Source organism: Sapajus apella, unplaced genomic scaffold (genome assembly GCF_009761245.1).
Source record: "Sapajus apella isolate SASKATOON/1434 unplaced genomic scaffold, GSC_monkey_1.0 scaffold22, whole genome shotgun sequence".
NCBI lineage: Eukaryota > Metazoa > Chordata > Mammalia > Primates > Cebidae > Sapajus > Sapajus apella.
In genome coordinates, this window is record NW_022436962.1 from 4,972,917 (window position 1) to 4,990,278 (window position 17,362).

At 55.5% G+C, this 17,362-nt stretch overlaps 1 protein-coding gene across 2 annotated transcripts in view; it reads right to left on the reverse strand.

Annotated features, from left to right (window-relative positions):
- Positions 1 to 17,130, reverse strand: part of LAD1 (ladinin 1) — an 18,909-nt gene extending 1,779 nt beyond the window's left edge. The window contains exons 1-8 of one of the 2 annotated variants that reach the window (XM_032288704.1): positions 16,802 to 17,130; positions 6,494 to 6,637; positions 3,993 to 4,833; positions 3,357 to 3,461; positions 2,436 to 2,479; positions 938 to 1,010; positions 699 to 836; positions 278 to 364 (exon numbers count right to left, since the gene is read on the reverse strand). In XM_032288704.1, the coding sequence (XP_032144595.1) occupies positions 278 to 364; positions 699 to 836; positions 938 to 1,010; positions 2,436 to 2,479; positions 3,357 to 3,461; positions 3,993 to 4,833; positions 6,494 to 6,637; positions 16,802 to 16,839 (1,470 nt within the window). In that variant the 5' untranslated portion in view covers positions 16,840 to 17,130. The remainder of the gene's footprint in view (positions 1 to 277; positions 365 to 698; positions 837 to 937; positions 1,011 to 2,435; positions 2,480 to 3,356; positions 3,462 to 3,992; positions 4,834 to 6,493; positions 6,638 to 16,801) is intronic. The other variant, XM_032288705.1, reaches the window with a different exon arrangement.
- Positions 17,131 to 17,362: the final 232 nt, after the last annotated feature.

Consider the following 17,362-nt stretch of genomic DNA (forward strand, 5'->3'; position numbering starts at 1 on the left):
GCATCCCCCAGGCCCAGCATCCCCCAGGCCCAGCATCCCCCAGGCCCAGCATCCCCCAGGCCCAGCCGCCATCCCAGGATATCCTTTCTCTTCCCAAAAGAGAAAAGGAACCCAGACCCACCCCTGCTCTCTGCTGAAGTCTGACCCACACGCCCATCCATCCCCCACTGTTTCCACTGCTGAAATGACTCAGTCTCTCTCGGCTGTCCCTCCTCTGTCCCCGATCATCCCACCACAAAGAATCCACAGTAAGAGACATCAGGAAGGGTGACGGCACCTGGGTGTCCTGATCTCCGGACTCCTGGGTCCTGCTGATCCACAGGTTGAGCCTTGATGTCACAACCCCTGAGAGCCTCAAATTCTCCTAAAAAGAGAACCTTCCATCTCAGGGTTTGGGGCCCTTGGCAGCAGCGAGGCACGTTCAGAGGCCCTGGAACGGGATAGGACTCTCCCTCACTCCCGTATGCATCCAGTGCATGCCACATATACCCGGGGCACCCCTCCCCTTCCCCCAGGAAGCTGTGTGCCCTGCTAAGGAGTTAGGCTCAGGAACGTGAATGGGAACTCAAGTGAAGGTTCTGCCAACATTAACTGACATACGAAAACAGAGTTTTCTAGCACTGCCACAGCCAAGACTCAGGTTTTAGAGACCTCAAGGCTAATCAGCCTAAGGACCCTGTGGGGTCTGAGCCCCTCACCTTCCGGCTGGAGGCTGGTTCCGCTCGACTCTGACCCGCCAGTTCCTTCTCAAAGAGGTGGCGCTTGCTGGCTACACCCGCAGGGGCCACGAAGAACTCAGTGCGAGAGGAGCCCGGAGACTTGACGGATTCCGATCTCTGGGGACCAAGAACACCAACAGCTGACCCCTGCGGGGGGGGCAAGAGCCACGCCCACTACTCCTCCTGCCCCGCTGCCCCTCGCAGAAGCCCCCACCCACCCGTATGGCCGTGTGATATCTCTCCAGCTTCTCTCCCAACTTCACTGTGCTGGCTGGGAGCTTCACGCTGGCGCTGCAGGATGAAAGAACAGGGGAGCCGAGTGAGACACCCAGGGAGACCAGGCCTGCCCCCGGGCCTGAGGAGCAGCCCCATCACACGTCCTCACTGTGGCAGAGAACGTGGCCCTCCATCACACAGCAGGCTGTGTTGACTTGACCAAGGTGAGAAATTTACAGACTCCAGGGATTTCCCTCCACTCCCGAGAAACTTCCCATTTCCTAGGACATCCCCAGGATGTCCCTCCTTCCTTTCTCCTCCACACCTTATCATTTCCCCCGCAAAACAACTCCTGAAACAGGCCCTTCCTTTTCACCTTCCCCATCACAGCAATCGCCACCTACCTGCTCTCCCGGCCGGCCACCATGAGCTCTCCACCAGGCTGCTCCTACCTCGGATCCTGTCCTTCCAGCTCAGACCCCGCAGGCCTTGGTACAGCACACTAGGCTCCAGTGATCTGGGCCCTCCCCTTCCCCCCAGCCCCACAGTATGCCAGTATGCCAGCCAGCTGGACACCACGCTCTTCACTCTGCCTTCTCACATGCTGTTCCCTCTATTTAAAATGCTATCCCTCCAGTTTTATACTAGTTCAGGGAACATCAATTCTACTAGTTCCCTCAACATCATTCCTACTAGTTCAGGGAACATCAGTTGCTCCATGACACCTTCCCCAGCTCTCACAGGCTGAGCAGGTGCAGCTACTCCTGAGCTCCTAGCCCTGGATTCACATTCCTGTGCCTCTGTCCCTCTCCGCTTGGCCAGGGTGTAATGGTCTCACGTTTGAGAGAGCCGCTGTAGGTTCGCTGGGTGAGTATGAGTCACTTGAGGGCAGCAGCTTCGTCATTGCTTTTTGTACTCCTCCTCCTCTGTCCCCACCCCAGTCCCCAGGCCTAGCCTGAATGTTCGTGGGGCAGATGAATACAGCATGAGTGGATGACATTCCTAACACATAAGCACATCTGCTTCTCAGATCCTATTTCAGTTTTGCTATTTTTCAAAGCACAGTCCTCAGGCTACTCGCATCAACATCACCAAGCCCAGGAATCCTTGTTAAACCTGCAGACCCGCAGCCCCCCACCAGGCCTGCTGAAGCAGGGGCTTCCCCTCCCTTACACTGTCCGTGGTCTCCCTCCCAGAAAGCCCCCTTTCCCTCTCCCAACCTCAAGGCTAAATCCTCCTCTCCCTTTGTAGCCCCACCCAAGCCCTGCCTCCTCCAAGCAGCTCTCCCTAATCATTCCCCTCCTTGTTCCATCTCATCCAGCCAGAGTCCCTCCTATTAATCCCATTCCCCCCCCCAGATCCGGAGCCCTGGGCAAGGACCACGCCTTCCCCTCATGTGCCCTACGGCACAGCCTGGCACAAGGAGGGTGGGTACAGGTACTCAGAAAACAGCCTGAACATGGCCAGAGAGGAAAAAACCAGAGCCTCCAGGCCTCCCACCTGCGAGTTAGAGTTGTTTCTGAGCCGTCTTTCCTGGGGTTCATCTGAAATAAGAAGGAAAGGTGTTGGTGTGTGGGAGTCCTGGGGAAATCGGTGGCCCCCTCGACTGAGGAGCCCGGCTCTCAGGACATGTCCTCTTCCTCCTCCCCCTGCTCCTCCTCCTCCTCAGATTTCCCACCCCTTCTACCAGGGGTCAACCCCCACCAAAGAAATATGTGGATAAACCTTCCTTAAAGAACAGCATTTGTATCTGAAGACACAGGTTTCCACCCACTAATCTGAGTCAGAAGCCTTTCCCCAGGCTTCCTTCTCAGGGCAACTGTAAGCACCTGTTTCCTATCTGCCTCCCACTGCCCGTGAGCTCTGTGGGAGCACCAGTCACTATCAGGCCTCCAGCCTCCCCTCCAGGGCCTGGCACACACTAGAAGCATGATATCCAATGAATGAGTGAATGACCCAGTGAACAGAAGAACTAAGAACAAACACTGGGACAAAGCAAGCTGAGACTTCCCCAATCCACAGAGTTTGTACTATTGGGACAGTCAGAGCAGGGAGAGCCTTGCTGCTCTCCGTTCCTCCCCTCCCCTCCTGGGCAGGCCTCCTAGGTGAGGTCGGGAACAGATGAAGGCAGGTGTGGACCTCCCTGCAGCCCAGGGCCAGCTCTGCATGTCCAGCCTTTCTGCAGCCCTGGCTTTGCCCACTAGGTGGGGCTGCTCATGCTTATTGGCACCCACCTCCCAGGTCACTCACCTCCTCTGCTGAATACAGCCTGGTCTGCTCCTGGCCACCCACGGAAATCCAAAGCTCCTCTCTATCCAGAGGACCTTCCTACCTAACCTAAGGCTCTTGTGTTGTAATGGATACGGGCTTCCTCTGCTTGCCCTCCAGCGGCTCACAGACCGAGGTGCCCAGGGCTCTCACCCGAAAGGAGATGGTCCTGGGGCTGGAGCGTTTGAGGGAGCTGCTGTAGGTTCGCTGGGTGGGTGAGGACATGTCTGCCTCTTCCTCCTTGCTGGGGATTTTCACCTGGAAGGAGCAGGGGGAGTGTCACACAAGAGGTCTAGGGCCCACTAGGCCCCGGCAGCCATAGACCCCATGGCTCACCCCAGGAGCTGCAGAAAGAAGCAGAGAGTGAGACAGCCTTGTGCCTTCTTCTCTCCTGCCTCCTTCATCTGCTGTGGCAGTGGCTTGCTGACACACTCCCTTGGGGGCAGGGCACCAGGCAGAGCTTTCTAGGGGAGCTTCTAAAAGGATCTGAGGCTTCCCACGAGTCTGCTGGGATCCTGTAGCCCAGGCCCTGGACGAGGATGTGGTAGGAAGCACCAGGGGCTCCCTGCCCCACAGCTGGTGACCCTTTAAGCTCCAGCAGCCTGCCCGTCTTAGTGTCCTTGCTCTGACCATGGCTGGAAGCAGGCAGGGAGAGAAGAGACGCTAAGGCCAGCCTGCAGGTGGGAGGATGGAGGCAGCTAGGGAACCAGGAACCACCTGGGTGAGACCGGCCAGCTGGGCCAGTCAGGTGGCAGGGTGGAAGGGTGGGAAGGATGGAACACTGCCAACCTGGAGTGTGATGGGTGGGAGGCGGGAGGCCACAGTCGGAGGGTCCGAAGCCCCCTGCTCTGCCAAGGAGGGCAGGTTCTTCCTAGGGAGGGTCCTTCCTCTCTGCTCCTTGGTGGTGGCTGGGCTTCTGCCAGAGGCTGGAGGTTCCTGCGCCAGGGGCTGCTCTGAGGCTGTGGCCCTCTTTGGGGCCAGCTTGGCGTCTGTGGTTGGGCTGTTCTCTGAGGCCAGTGTCTTCTCGAAGATAGATGCTTTCTCAGACACTTGCCTTCTTCCTGAGCCCAGTGCCAACCTTGGGGCCAGTGACCTCTCGGAGACACTGTTTTTTTCTAGATCAGACTTCTCTGAGCTGTTTCTTTTCTCTGACACTGCTGTCTTCTCCGATAGGGATGTCTTCTCTGACGCCAGGCCCTTCTCGGAGATGGAGGTTTTCTCAGAGACCAGGCTCTTTTTGGGTGCTATCTTTTCTGGTGTGGAGGATTCCTTCAAGACTGGGGACTTCTCTGGAACCTCTTTCTTCCTCCCTCCTGGCTCCCTGCCCATCAAGCTCTCCTCCTCCAGGGCCCAGGGGCCCCGCTGTTCACGACTCAGTCTCCGGCGAGGTGGGGTCTCCGGTTCCTTCCTGGGGACCAGGGGTTGCTGTGTGGCCTGCCCAGGGCTGAAGCTGTCCCTCCCCTTGTCTGCCTCCAGCCTCTCCAGGATGGGGGCCTGTGCAGCCTCCACCGCCTGCCGCCTCTGCCTCCGCTCCTGCCGCGTTCTGAGGATGGTCTGGATGTCCTCGTCCTCATCTTTGGAGGCTGGGGGCAGTGGCTCGGGCACTTCTGCTTCTTCCACACTCGGCAGTCTGAGTCAGAAGATGAGAGACAGAATCAGAGGATAGAGGTGGAAAGGATCCTGGGTCTCCCTAACCCAGAGGAGATGCTGCTAGGGCCACCGAGGAGGAGGTGAGGAAGTCAGGTCTTGGCTGTCCCAGCTCACCACCACCTGTATCCACTCGATATACTGCACTTCCAAGGTATCAGCTGAACAAAGCACTCTATGCTTTTAAAAGCTTATACATTCCTATGAAGCCCAACTGCTCCATGTTCAGACGTAGTCAACAGACTGAATAATGACTTTAATGTGTGCAGAGTCTGCATGGGGCATGGGGTCAAAAGGAATAAGCGCAGTCACTGCCCTTAGATCTTAGATCAAGACTAGGGATGTGCAGGGGTGTGGCCAAGGCCATGCAACTAATTGGTGGGGGAACTGGGAGCAGAACTAAGGCTTCCGATGCACCATTCCACACTCCTGTCAGTTATGTGGGTCAGCCAAGACTAGGTGACAGCCAAAGGTACTGGTGCAGCCCAGCTCTGGACATTCTCCAGAGTCTGCTGCTGGGCAAGGCTAGGGGAAGGGAGGAGAGGACAGGGTCAGCACAGCCCTGCTCTCCCTTCTCAGGGGACCCGAAGAAACTAAAGTAACATAAGAGGATTGTCCAAAACCCACAGCATCTGGCCTCCAGCACAAGGAGATTCTTTTCCTTCCTCACCACCCTGCTCTCCATGTGATTTCAGGCGAGTTAACTTACTCTCTGAGCCTCAGTTTTCAAATCTGCTAACTGGGCTTGTTAGAAAGCAAAACGAGACTCATGAGAGTGCCCAGCACAGTCCTGGCATGTCAGTGACATTCAGTAAACCTAGGCTCTTCCCTGCCTCATAATCCCAAAATCTAGATGGCAAAACTAGCCCCAGAGTTCTCCTCAGGAGTAAATTATAGGCCCGGCACAGTGGCACACGCCTGAAATCTCAGCACTTCCAGAGGCCGAGGCAGGTTGGATCACCTGAGGTCAGGAGTTCGAGACCAGCCTGGCCAACACAGTGAAACCCCATCTCTGCTAAAAATACAAAAATTAGCTGGGTGTGGTGGCAGGTACCAGTAATCCCAGCTATTTGGGAGGCTGAGGCAGGAGCATTGCTTGAACCTGGGAGGCGGAGGTTGCAGTAAGCTGACTGCATTCCAGCCTGGGTGACAGAGCAAGACTCCATCTCAAAAAAAAAAAAAGAAGTGAACTATAGAGGGTCAGGGCTAGAGGCAGGCAGCCTGGATAAAGGAAAGAGGCGGGAGCTTAACAGATCTGGAAGGAAACTCTGGCCCTGCCACTCTTGAGGTACATGATCTCAGCAAGTCACCTGAGCACTCTTCAACCCTGCTTCTCCACCTGTGAAATGGGTTAACAATACCTCTCTCTCAGGGATATTGTGAGCATTACGTAAGCTATGGCCATAAAACGTCCAGCACAGCACTGGCTCATGGAAGCTCTCAACAAACGGTAGCCAGCTTGTCATGAAGACGGTAGAGACTGGCAGGACTGAGTCTGGGGCGGCGGGGAACTTGGAGTTCGTCTTCACACCCTTCAGCCTCGTGTCCTGGGCCACCGAGCCCTGGGAAGACTGAACACGCTGCACTTAGTCTGAGGCAGCCGGTCCATCCCCATCGCTCAGGATAGAAACCTGAGCACCTACCTCTCAGAAGCAGAGGCCCGCCGGTCTCCGTTTTGGCTGAGCCTGGGAGCCTCATCCTGCGTCGTGGAGCTCAGGTTGCGGTGCCGCCGCCTGCGCTCGCGCTCCTGCTCCTCCTCATCCTCCAGAGTCCGCTGCCGGGCAAGGCTAGGGGAGGGGATGAGAGAGTCAGCACCGCCGGGAAACCCAGGACCCTTCCGAGGCAGGCTCCTGTGGGGCTGGGAGAAGAGACCAAATGCCCTCCAGGCCTGCACTGGCTACAGGCAGGTTGGAAGCGCTTGAACCATGGCTGGTGTGAACCGAGGCGTGCCGTGTGAAATACACGCTGGATCTTGAAGACCAGTGAAAGCTCTCATTAAGAGCTCTGTACATTGGCCAGGCATGGAGGCGCATGCCTGTAATCCTAGCATTTTAGGAGGCCAAGACAGACAGATTGCCTGAGCTCAGGAGTTCAAGACCAACCTGAGCAACACGGCAAAACCCCATCTCTACTAAAAACACAAAAAATAAAAAATTACTGGGGTGTGGTGGCGTGCACCTGTAGTCCCAGCTACTGGGGAGGTCAAGGCATGGGAATCACTTGAACCCAGGAGGCAGAGGTTGCAGTGAGCCGAGATTGTGTCACTGCACTCTAGCCTGGGTGACACAGTGAGACTCTTTCAAAAAGAAAAAAAGAAAGAAAAAAATGTGTACATTGATTATATGTTGAAATGGTAATATTATTGATATATTGGGGTAAATGAGCTAGAGTATTAAGATTACTTTTGTTACTTTCCTGTTTTTTTATTTCTTTTTTCTTTTTTTTAGACGGAGTTTTGCCCTGTCGCCCAGGCTGGAGTGCAGTGGCGCAATCTCGGCTCACTGCAACCTCGCCTCCCGGGTTCAAGCAATTCTCCTGCCTCACTCTCCCGAGTAGCTGGGATTACAGAGGTGCACCACCACACTTGGCTAATTTTTGTGTTTTTATTAGCGATGGGGTTTCGCCATGTTGGCCAGGCTGGTCAGGAACTGCCTCCCTTCCAAAATGCTGGGATTACAGACATGAGCTACTGCGCCCGGCCTTTTTTTTTTTTTTTTTTGAAACAGGATCTCCCTCTGTTGCCCAGACTGGAGTGCAGTGGCACAAAAACAGCTCACTACAGCCGCCACCTCCCGGGCTCAAGTGATCCTCTCACCTCAGCCTCTCAAGTAGCTGGGACTACAGGCGTGCATCACTACACTTGGTTAATTTTTAAATTTTTTGTAGAAATGAAGTCTCACAATGTTGCTCAGGCTGGTCCTAGACTCCTGGGCTCAAGCGATCTTCCCACCTCACTCAGCCTTCCGAAGTGCTGGGATTACAGGCACGAGCCACTGCGCTGGGCTGCTTTTTACTTTTGTAATGTGACTACTCGAAAACTTAACATTTTAGGCTGGGTGTGGTGTTTCACCCCTGTCATCCCAGTACTTTGAAAGGCTGAGGAGGTGGATCACCTGAGATCAGGACACAGTGAAGCTCTATCTCTACTAAAAACACAGACAGCAATTACTGTGGTGGCACATGCCTGTAATCCCAGCTACTAGGGCGGCTGAGGCAGGAGAATCGCTTGAACCTGGGAGTCGGAAGTTGTAGTGAGCTAAGTGCCATTGCACTCCATCCTGGGCAACAAGACTGAAACTCCGTCTCAAAAAAAACTTAACATTTTAAATGCAGTTCAAATTATACATCTATTAAATTCCCAGTAAAGCTGCAGCGTTTTGGATTAGACCCGGGTTTCTCCCGCTCAGCACCGTTGACACTTTGGCCAGACAGTTCTGTGTCTGGGGTTGTCCTGGATCACAGGATGTCTGGCGCATCCCCAGCCTCTACCTGCTGGGTGCCAGTAGTACATTCCCCAGCTGGGACACCCAAAATGTTCCCCGACATTGCCAAATGTCCCCTGGGGGGCAAAGTCACCCCAGATAGGAACCACTGGGATAGACTGTATGGTGGACCCCAGGATGGGAATGGGGGGCCTCCTTCCCTGGGGGTGACCAGGAATGTGGAAGGGCAGGTCAGGTCCTGCCTGAAGGAAACAGATATACTTGCCAAGTGCCTTTCTCTTTTTGGCCCTGGGATTCTTAGGTAATAACCCTCAGTACAATCATGGAGCTATTTCCTCAGTTACTCAATTCCCCATGGATTTTCTTAGCTTTTGGGAAGGGAAGACTCACACCTGGAAAAAGCTCTAATGTCACCTTCCCTTCACTTTCCAGGGATTTGTGGAGCCTCCCTCACCTTTCAGATGGAAAAAGCTTCATGGAAAGAGTTGAGCCACGGAGCTCCACAGATCTGGATGGAAATCCAGACAACTTTCACTTGTCTGGGGAGCAAGGGGACCCCATATCCTACTTTTGGTTCTTGCCCCAGTCGCTCTTCATTCATGGGGCCAACCAGGTATTCTACAGGCAGCCAGCCAACCCCACCAGTCTATCCATCTACCGCTTGCTGACACACCCATGTACTCAGCCACCCACCTGTTTCCACCATCTTTATCCACCTGCCCTGCCATCCACCCACCACCTCCCACCAGCCCATCTTCCATCCACCCTGCCCCTTCCAATCCAACCAAAGAGCAAATGAAAGTTGAGTGACTGTGACAGGCCAGCACCATGTCAGGAACTGTGTGGGGGTCACAGAACATGGCAGGGTCTCTGCCCTGGAGATACTGACAATCTAGTGAAAAAGAGAAGTAGTGTGTCCACCAATAACTCCCCCACCAAAGTGCAGAAGCTGTTCTGCAGAGTGAGAGAACAAATGCTATAGGCCGGGATGATCAGAAAAGGCTCACGGAAGAGAGGAAGCTGGGCTGCATCTCGGGGAACACACGGGCTTTCAACGGGGCTGCTGGCAGTCCAGGCAGAGGGAACGTACTGAGCAACCGAGGTTCAGGTTTTGCTGGGGGTGGGAGGCTGAGCTTCACCGGGAGACAGGAGAGGGTGTGCACAGGGCAGTACCAGGCTGTGAAAGTCAGCCAGGGAAGCCCTTCCTAGCACCTCCTTGTGGCTCCCCCTGCATTGTCTGCGAATCAGGTTAGAAGGTTCTAGAAAAGGCCTCTGTCTTTCCTCCCAGAGTTACAGCAGTGACTGCAAGGCCTCCCCTTGCCACTGCCAGATGCCAAACTCTCTGGTCTTTGCTCCCCAGCCTCTCCTGCTGCCCAGCCCTAGTTCCCACTGAGCCTCTCTCCTCCTGGAGGACCTAAACGATTCCTCAGGGAGTCTTTGGTAAGGCAGGGTCAGGTGGTCTGGTTTCAAGTCTTTTTGCCCTCGGGTAAGTCACTTCCATATCTCTTTGTCAGTTTTCCCTCGTAAAATGAGAAGGATGAACCACATGACCGCTCTGAGTTTTTTCTAGGTCCCGCATCCCCTGGATGGAGCCAGTATTCACTAAAGAATTACTTTTGAGCACCTACTGTGTGCCAGGCATGATTCCATGGGCTGGAAACAGCGAGAAATGAGCCAATAGGGCCTTTCCCTTCACGGAGCACACATCCAGCATGGGGGGAGTCAGACTGTGAGCAAGGAAAGCAGCCCATGAACAAAATGGCACCAGCAAAGTGTCACTAGACAAGGGCACAAAGCGAGTGACATGAGAGAAGGTGGCCGGGTGGGGAAGCCCCCTCGGAGAGACGTGGTTCATGAGGAGGAGGCAGCAGGGCGAGATCTGGCAGCCAGTGTTCCAGAAGGAGGATCCAGCCAGTGCAGAGACCACATGTGAGGAGCTGGCTATTCAGGGGAAGATGGGAAGCCGGGGCCGCAGTGGCCCACGGAAAAGCTGGACAGGGAGGTGAGGCCAGCGCAGAGGGCCTTGGAGACCATGGAGAGGACTTAGGTTTGGCTCCAGGTGTGCTGGAGAGTGGTACACAGAGAAGCGACGTGATAGGATCGCTCTGTTTTTAATCTCCCTGGTTGCTGTATGAAAAAAAATTGACAGGGCCAGGGGAGAGGAGAAACAGGGGACCCGTCAGAAGGCACCTGCAGTTATGCAGGCAAGAACTAGAACTATGGTGGCTTGAACTGGGGTGGTGACAGAAAACACGGGGAAAAGGTGATAGATTCAGGAAAAGTTCTGAAGATAATAGCCACAAGGGTTTGCTGTTGGATGCTGGGTGGGAGGAGGGAGAGGAAAAGAGAAGAATCAAGAACTGCTAGATTTTGGGCCTGAGCTATTCCTGGAGCTGCCATTAGTAAGATGGGGAAGACCAGGGGAGGAAGGAGTGTGGTGGGCTGTTGGGTGGTAGCAGGGAGGGACAAGAGGGAGATGAAGAGCTGTGCTTCTGGCTTGTTCGGAAGGAGAAGAAACCAGTGAAAAGCAAAGATCAAGATGCTGCAGCCAGGAAGCTGGAAGGAAACTAGAGGAAGGTGTTGGCATGAGCAGAGGAGTGAGGGCCCCAGTCAGATGCTGCTGCAAGGGGGACGAGACCAGGACGGAATCGTTGAGCACAGAGGCGCCAGGTGCCACAGGAAAAGCAATGCCAGGGTGTGCCAGAGCCTGAGCAGGCTGGCAAGGGTAAATGGAAACCAGTAAATGGAATTAGTGAGCAGCAACAACTCTTTTGAGAAGCAAATAGAATGGGACAGTAGTGACTGGGTGCAGCGGCTGACACCTGTAATCCCAGCACTCTGGGAGGCCGAGGCAGGTGGATCACATGAGGTCAGGAGTTTGAGACCAGCCTGGCCAACATGGGGAAACCCAGTCTCTACTAAAAATACAAAAATTAGCCAGGCATGATGGCAGGCGCTTGTAATCCCAGGTACTAGGGAGGGTGACGCAGGACAATCGCTTGAACCCAGGAGGCGGAGGTTGCAGTGAGCCAAGATCACACCACTGCATTCCAGCCTGGACGACAGAGCAAGACTCCATCTCAAAAAAAAAAAAGAATGGGACAGTAGCTAGAGGGGATGTGGGCTCAAGGAATGCTTGTTTGAGTTGAGGTATAAGTTACACAAATGTACAGATCTTAAGTTTCGCTTTTTTTTTTTTTTTTTTAAATGAGCAAACAAAGGAGAGTGAAGGTCTGAGAGGGCTGAAGAGACTGACTGCCTGGGCATGGTGGCTCAGGCCTGTAATCCCAGCACTTTAGGAGGCCAAGGTGGGAGGCTAGGAGTTTGAGACCAACTTGAGCAACAAAGTGAGTCCCCCATCTCTATATAAGAAAAAAAGAAAGGAGACTGATGAAGTTGTCCTGCCGTGAAGGAAACAACCACAGGACAGGGTGTCTTTCATCTCCAGTGCCCAGCACGGCGCCTGGCACCAGCAGGGGTGACAAATGTGGAAGAGCAAGTAAACGTCCATTTCAGGCGCGCTGGGCTCTCCTCCTGTCTAGGAATTGCCAAACCTCTGCCTGGATGCTGAGGCGCACAAAGCCCACGCCTCCCCAAAAGGCAATCTGCCAGGCAAAGGCAATCACCATGGGAAAGGAGGTGTCTTTGGAGGAGAACCTTCCAGACCCTCCCAATTCTGCCAGCAGGGCAGCTCCTCCTGGTGAGAACCTCAATCCCTCCTGTCAGTCACACCTCTACTTCCTCAGGGGAGATGGAGAGGGGCCCAAATCCAGCTTTCCCCCTTTGACCCTGGCCATGGAACTTAAAACAAGATTCCCCTGGGCCTCTGCAGGACTCCTGTGAGCTCTGGGTATTTGTAGATTGAACATTCATTGTTCATTCATCCTTCATTCGCTACACACAAACTGATGCCCTCTTACGAGCCAGGCTCCAAAGTCCCACCTGTCCTCGGTTTTCTTATTCAGACTCAGAAATGCCAACTTCTGCTCACATGAGGCCACATCTCCAGCTCCCTGCTTCTCTGGATACACCCTTGTCCCTTGTCCACAGTCTGGAAACAGCTCTGCCCCCCAAAGCTGAAGGATCCATATACTGGGGAAAGTGACCCACAAAGCCCAAAGTGCCTCTCCCCTGACCACACCCACAGCTGGCGGAGGCGGAGCCTCCAGGATTCCTGGGTCTTGAGCCACCCAGCCCCCACATGCCACTCTCAGCCCTTGGGGAAGTGGCCTATTTATCCTCCTGTGAGGATCGAGATGGTGCATGAACACTCAGAGCCTGGTCTCCTTGGAAATGATTCTCTCCCCAGGTTGGTCCTGGGGGTCTCCAGGGCTGGGCTGCAGGACTCAGAATCCAGGCAACCTTGAGGGTCCCCAAGCTTTATACTAAGACCCCACAGCTCACCCAAGATGATGTGGCCACGACCCCTGCTGCTTGGGAAGCATGGGGCTGCCTTCAGCCCTGACACCTGGCAAAAAATGAGCTCCTTCAGCAGCACCACCCAACCCTGGGGAGAAATATTATCTCCAGTAAGCACAAGTTATGAGAATAAAAATGGACCAGACGGAAGGGCAAAGGACAGTTCCCAGGAGGAGCCTCAGTGGGTGCAGCTGTTGAAACTCCAGTAATAAAAAACTGAGGACTCAAAACAGCGCTGGACGCTTGTTGAACACGGTGAATATTAATAAATCAGTAACTAAAGGGATAAGGTGGGGAGTGAGCCCTCTAACATGGAGTGCTTGCTCTAACACCAGGAACTGTTCTAATATCCCTAGCATTCATCTTTAAAACAACTGGCCAGGCGTGGTGGCTCACGCCTGTAATCCCAGCACTTTGGGAGGCCAAGGCAGGCAGATCACTTGAGGCCAGGAGTTCAAGACCAGCCTGGGCAACATGGTGAAACCCCATGTCTACTAAAAAGAGAAAAAATTAGTTGGGTGTGGTGGTGCACGCCTGTAATCCCAGCTACTTGGGGGGCTGAGGCATGAGAATCACTCAGAACCCAGGAGGTAGAGGTTGCAGTGAGCCAAGATTGTGCCACTGCACTCCAGCCTGGGTGACAGAGTGAGACTCTGTCCATCTCGTATATAAAGAAACTGAGGCTCAAAAGAGTTAACAACTTTTCCAAGATCCCACAGCTAATAAAAACAAGAAACCAAGATTTAAACCTATATCAGCCTCTCAAAATCACCTACCCTTAACCATGATACCAAGTGCCAGAACAGGATGTCCAGGGAGGGCTGGCCCTAACCAGAGTGAGCTCAATGGCTCAACATTTGGAGGAGGAAACAGAAGGCCAAGAGGGCATCTGAAGGTGTGGTATTCCCCACCCAGGGACAGGCTGGGCCCAAGGGCACGGCCTGGGAAGGTAGAGGTTTGGGGAAACCCCATGGCCAGTGCAACGCTGACCTTCAAGCCCCAGAGCCAGGTCAGGGTGAAACCTGGGGAGGCTCAGCTGCTCCTACTAGCTGAGGGCACAGCCCCAGACAGCTGCCCACCACTCCTTCCCTCTCAACACTTTCCCCACCTGCTGCCTTCATCTGGGGACACACATCCCTCTCTGTGATGCCACATAATGCTGCTATCCTCCCCACTCCAGACTTTAACTCCATCCTCTGGGGATGGGGATCCTCTTTTCCTCTTAAATAATTCTAAAGGACATTCTGCCCTGCTACCCGCTAGAGAGCTTGTCTGTGCCAGGAATTTTCTCCCTGAAGTCTAAATTCCATGTATTCTGCAGCAACTGAGGGCAGGGATTTAAGTGAAGTGTTTGTTAAAAGTCACGTTTAACAGTAGAACCCATTTTCCCAAATTGAATCACAGGTAGAAGCCCATTATACAGCGGATCAAGGCTCAGCTGCTCTGCCTACAGCTGGGAGAGAGTGAGAAGGCTGTCCCAGAAGCATTTTGTGGAACCCTGGGGCTCAAGGAGCATAATTTGCAAATCTTGGGGGCTGAGGTTAGGGAAGGGAGGGCAGAGGAGAGATGGGGGTGGGCATGGCCATGACCTTGGCCAATCTGCAGCTGAGCAGGGCAGGCCTCAGGCTCCCCTTCTGCATGGTCACTGTGGGGGGGTCACTGAGGTCTCTTCCAGCCCCAAAGTTCTAGGGAGAGGTGTCGGAAGAACCCAGGGCAATGATTGGAGGTAGGAGGGCGGCTCAAGGCCCAGGCAGGGAAATGATTAACCACTGGCTGTTCAGTCCCAGGCACTCTCAGATCCACCCCTCACCCCCTGCAGACAGGCCTGGCCCAGCCTCACTGGTCACCAGGCCAGTCCAGGGAGAAAAGGACAAGGCCTCTGACCAGGGCACCCAGCCAGCCAGCTCCCACTGCCCCATCCCAGGACTGGCAGACTTGAATTTCTGCTTCATGCCAAGGATGGGCTGCAGGCTGTCCCCCAGCTACCCACCCACCTCCCCACCTGGGATGACGCTGTCACACCCTAGCACGGTCCTCCCCAGCCCAGGAGGCTCCGTTGACAGTGACTCACAGCCCTTTCCTGCCTGCCCGCTGAGGCTTGTTGTTCACCCAGGGAGCAGAGCGGGAGCGGTCCTCTGTTCCAGGTGCCTCATCAGGGTGACTGTTGGCAGCAGCTGCTTCTGCCCACGGGGCTCTATGAGGGCTGGGACCGGGCAGGGAGGGCCGGCCAGGGGCCCCAGTGGCAGGACTGGTTCCCCAGGGCCTCCCTAGCACTTACCCTGGACATCTCATGGGAACTTGGCTGCAGCCACATGAGGCCATGTCCATCTGAGCAGTGGACAAGCTTAGGCCAGACCTTGCTCCCATTTCCAAAGTTCCGGTGCCCCAGCTGCCTCCCCCCCACACACCCCCTATGCATATCCAGGCCTGCTTTCAGACACAAAATCACATATATCCCACCAGACTATGAACTTCTCAGGAAGGAGTGTCTGGTTTGTATTTTCATCCCAATGCACAGTACTGAGGTCTTCAATAAACATTTAAACTGAACACACACAGACTGACAAGCTCAAGACTCAGCCACACAAGAACCAACTCCCCACGCAGATGTCTCATCCCTTCATAGGCCATAAACACATTTGTCCACACGTACCCCCCCAACACACACACACATAAGCATACATTCATAGGCACAGGTAGGCCCACATCTAGAAGCAAAGACACTCCCACATCAACCCCCAGGCACACTGACCCACATGCAAAGTCCAAGACCTTGACTCCTCAGCGGCACCTTCAGCACAGACCTTCCTCTGTAGCAGCCTGGGTTTCTCTTCCAGAGCACTGAGTTCCCTCCATTCGTGGGGCTTACCTTTTCCCCTCTCTAGACCCCATGGGCTTCCCGCAAAGGGGTTAATGGGCAGCTGTGTTTCAGAGCACGGTGAGGTCTTGAAGGTCTGGGGAGGTAGCCCCCCAGCCCCCAGGGATGAGCTGCCGTAGAGAGGCTAATCCTGAGACAATGAGGTAGTTCTGGAGTCCTTAAAGGAGGGCAGGAGTGGGGTAGAGGACGCCCTAGAGCACTGGAAAAACCTGTGAAAGATGCCCTGATGGGGAAGGCCTGCAGGACCCAGACACTGGAGGGTGCTGATCTGCACCTGCAGAGAGAGCCCTGGCTCAAGACCCAAATGCCCACCTGGAAGTGGCCAAGAGGCCAGTGTCTGCCTGGCTAGAAAGAGATCAAAGGAGCAGGCTTCAGCGCTGGGCTATTCCTTAGGGACAAGATGGGGGAGGGAGGCTCCAGGTGGAGGAGTGAAGTGAAGATGCTCACAGGGGGCCTTCTTGGGAGAGGTGTGGGGTTGCTCCAAGCGGGGTCGCTAGAGGTCACCACTTTCCACGAGGGGTGCTGCCTTCTGAACACCCACTTTCCCCAGGCCTCTCTGACCCTGATGGGATGTCCGGCAGGCAGGGATAGGATGCCTCATCCCCTGACCCTTTAGGGACCAGTGTACAAATACAGAATGCAGCAGCACAGATGGGGATGGCAGCTATCTTAAGGTTCCCTGCCCAGACGCCACCCCAAAATGCCATGCTGAGATTTTGAGCCTCCTTAGTGGAAAACGGGTCTGTTTCCCTCAAGTCCTCTTCACTGACCCCTCCAAGGCGGCGCTGCCTGCTCCCACTCCCAAGAAGGGCTGTAGGACACCTCCCAGGGGTCCTCTCTGCCAGAGACAGGGGGGCAGTGAGGGAGGCTTCTCTCAGGAATGAGGCTTGGAGGTTACTTCTGAACACCTCCACAATCCCCCAAATCGTTCCTTCCCGCCCCCACCTTCCACAGGGGGGCCAGACCCCAGGGGGCGTCAGCGTTCCCCAAGCACCCAGTGTGGAGCCTCAGGCCCGGAAGGGAGAAGACCCACCCTGTAATCTCAGGGGTCCCGCGTTTGGCCCCAATCCTGTCTCCCGCGAGTCTCAGCAAGACCAGGGTCCGGCTTCGGTGCCGGGGTCCCAGGCCAGGAGGAGGCCGGTGCCCGGGGAGAGGAGACCCAAAGGCGCGCCGCGGAACCCGCGCCCCGCCCGGCTCCCTCCGGCGCTCACCTGGACAGCGCGGACCAGTCCTTCCTGCTGACAGCCATGCTGCAGGAGCCCCGCGTGGCCGCCCGCGCCCCGCCGGCCGCCGCCTCACCTGGCGCCCCTCCCCCGCCCGCCCAGGTGGGGTCACATGGCCGCTTATCTCACCCCCGCGCGCCCCGGCCGCGCTCCGATTTGCCGACCCGGGAGCGGCCTCTGGGGTGTGGGCGTCCCAGACAAAGCCGCATTGATCGCAGCCCAGGCCTGCCGGGCCGCGAGGCCGCAAGCGCTGGGTGGAACGTCGGAGTGGTCGCGGGACCGACGGACGGACGCCCGGGGCCGGCGTGGAGCTGGTCGGCTGCCCCGGGCGAGGGCGGGTGACTTCCTGCTCAGAACCAGTCGGACCAGCTTGGCGCTGGGCCGCCTCCTCGCGCGGTGTCGCGGCCCGGGGTGCCGGGGAGCTGGGCTGGGGGCAAGAAGCTGAGCGGAAAAGTTAGCGCAGGTACCGTAATCTCGGGTCTAGAGCGCCCGCGCCTTCTGGGCTCCTTCCCGGGGAGCGCCCTCCCAACTCCCGGGCTTCAGAACCCC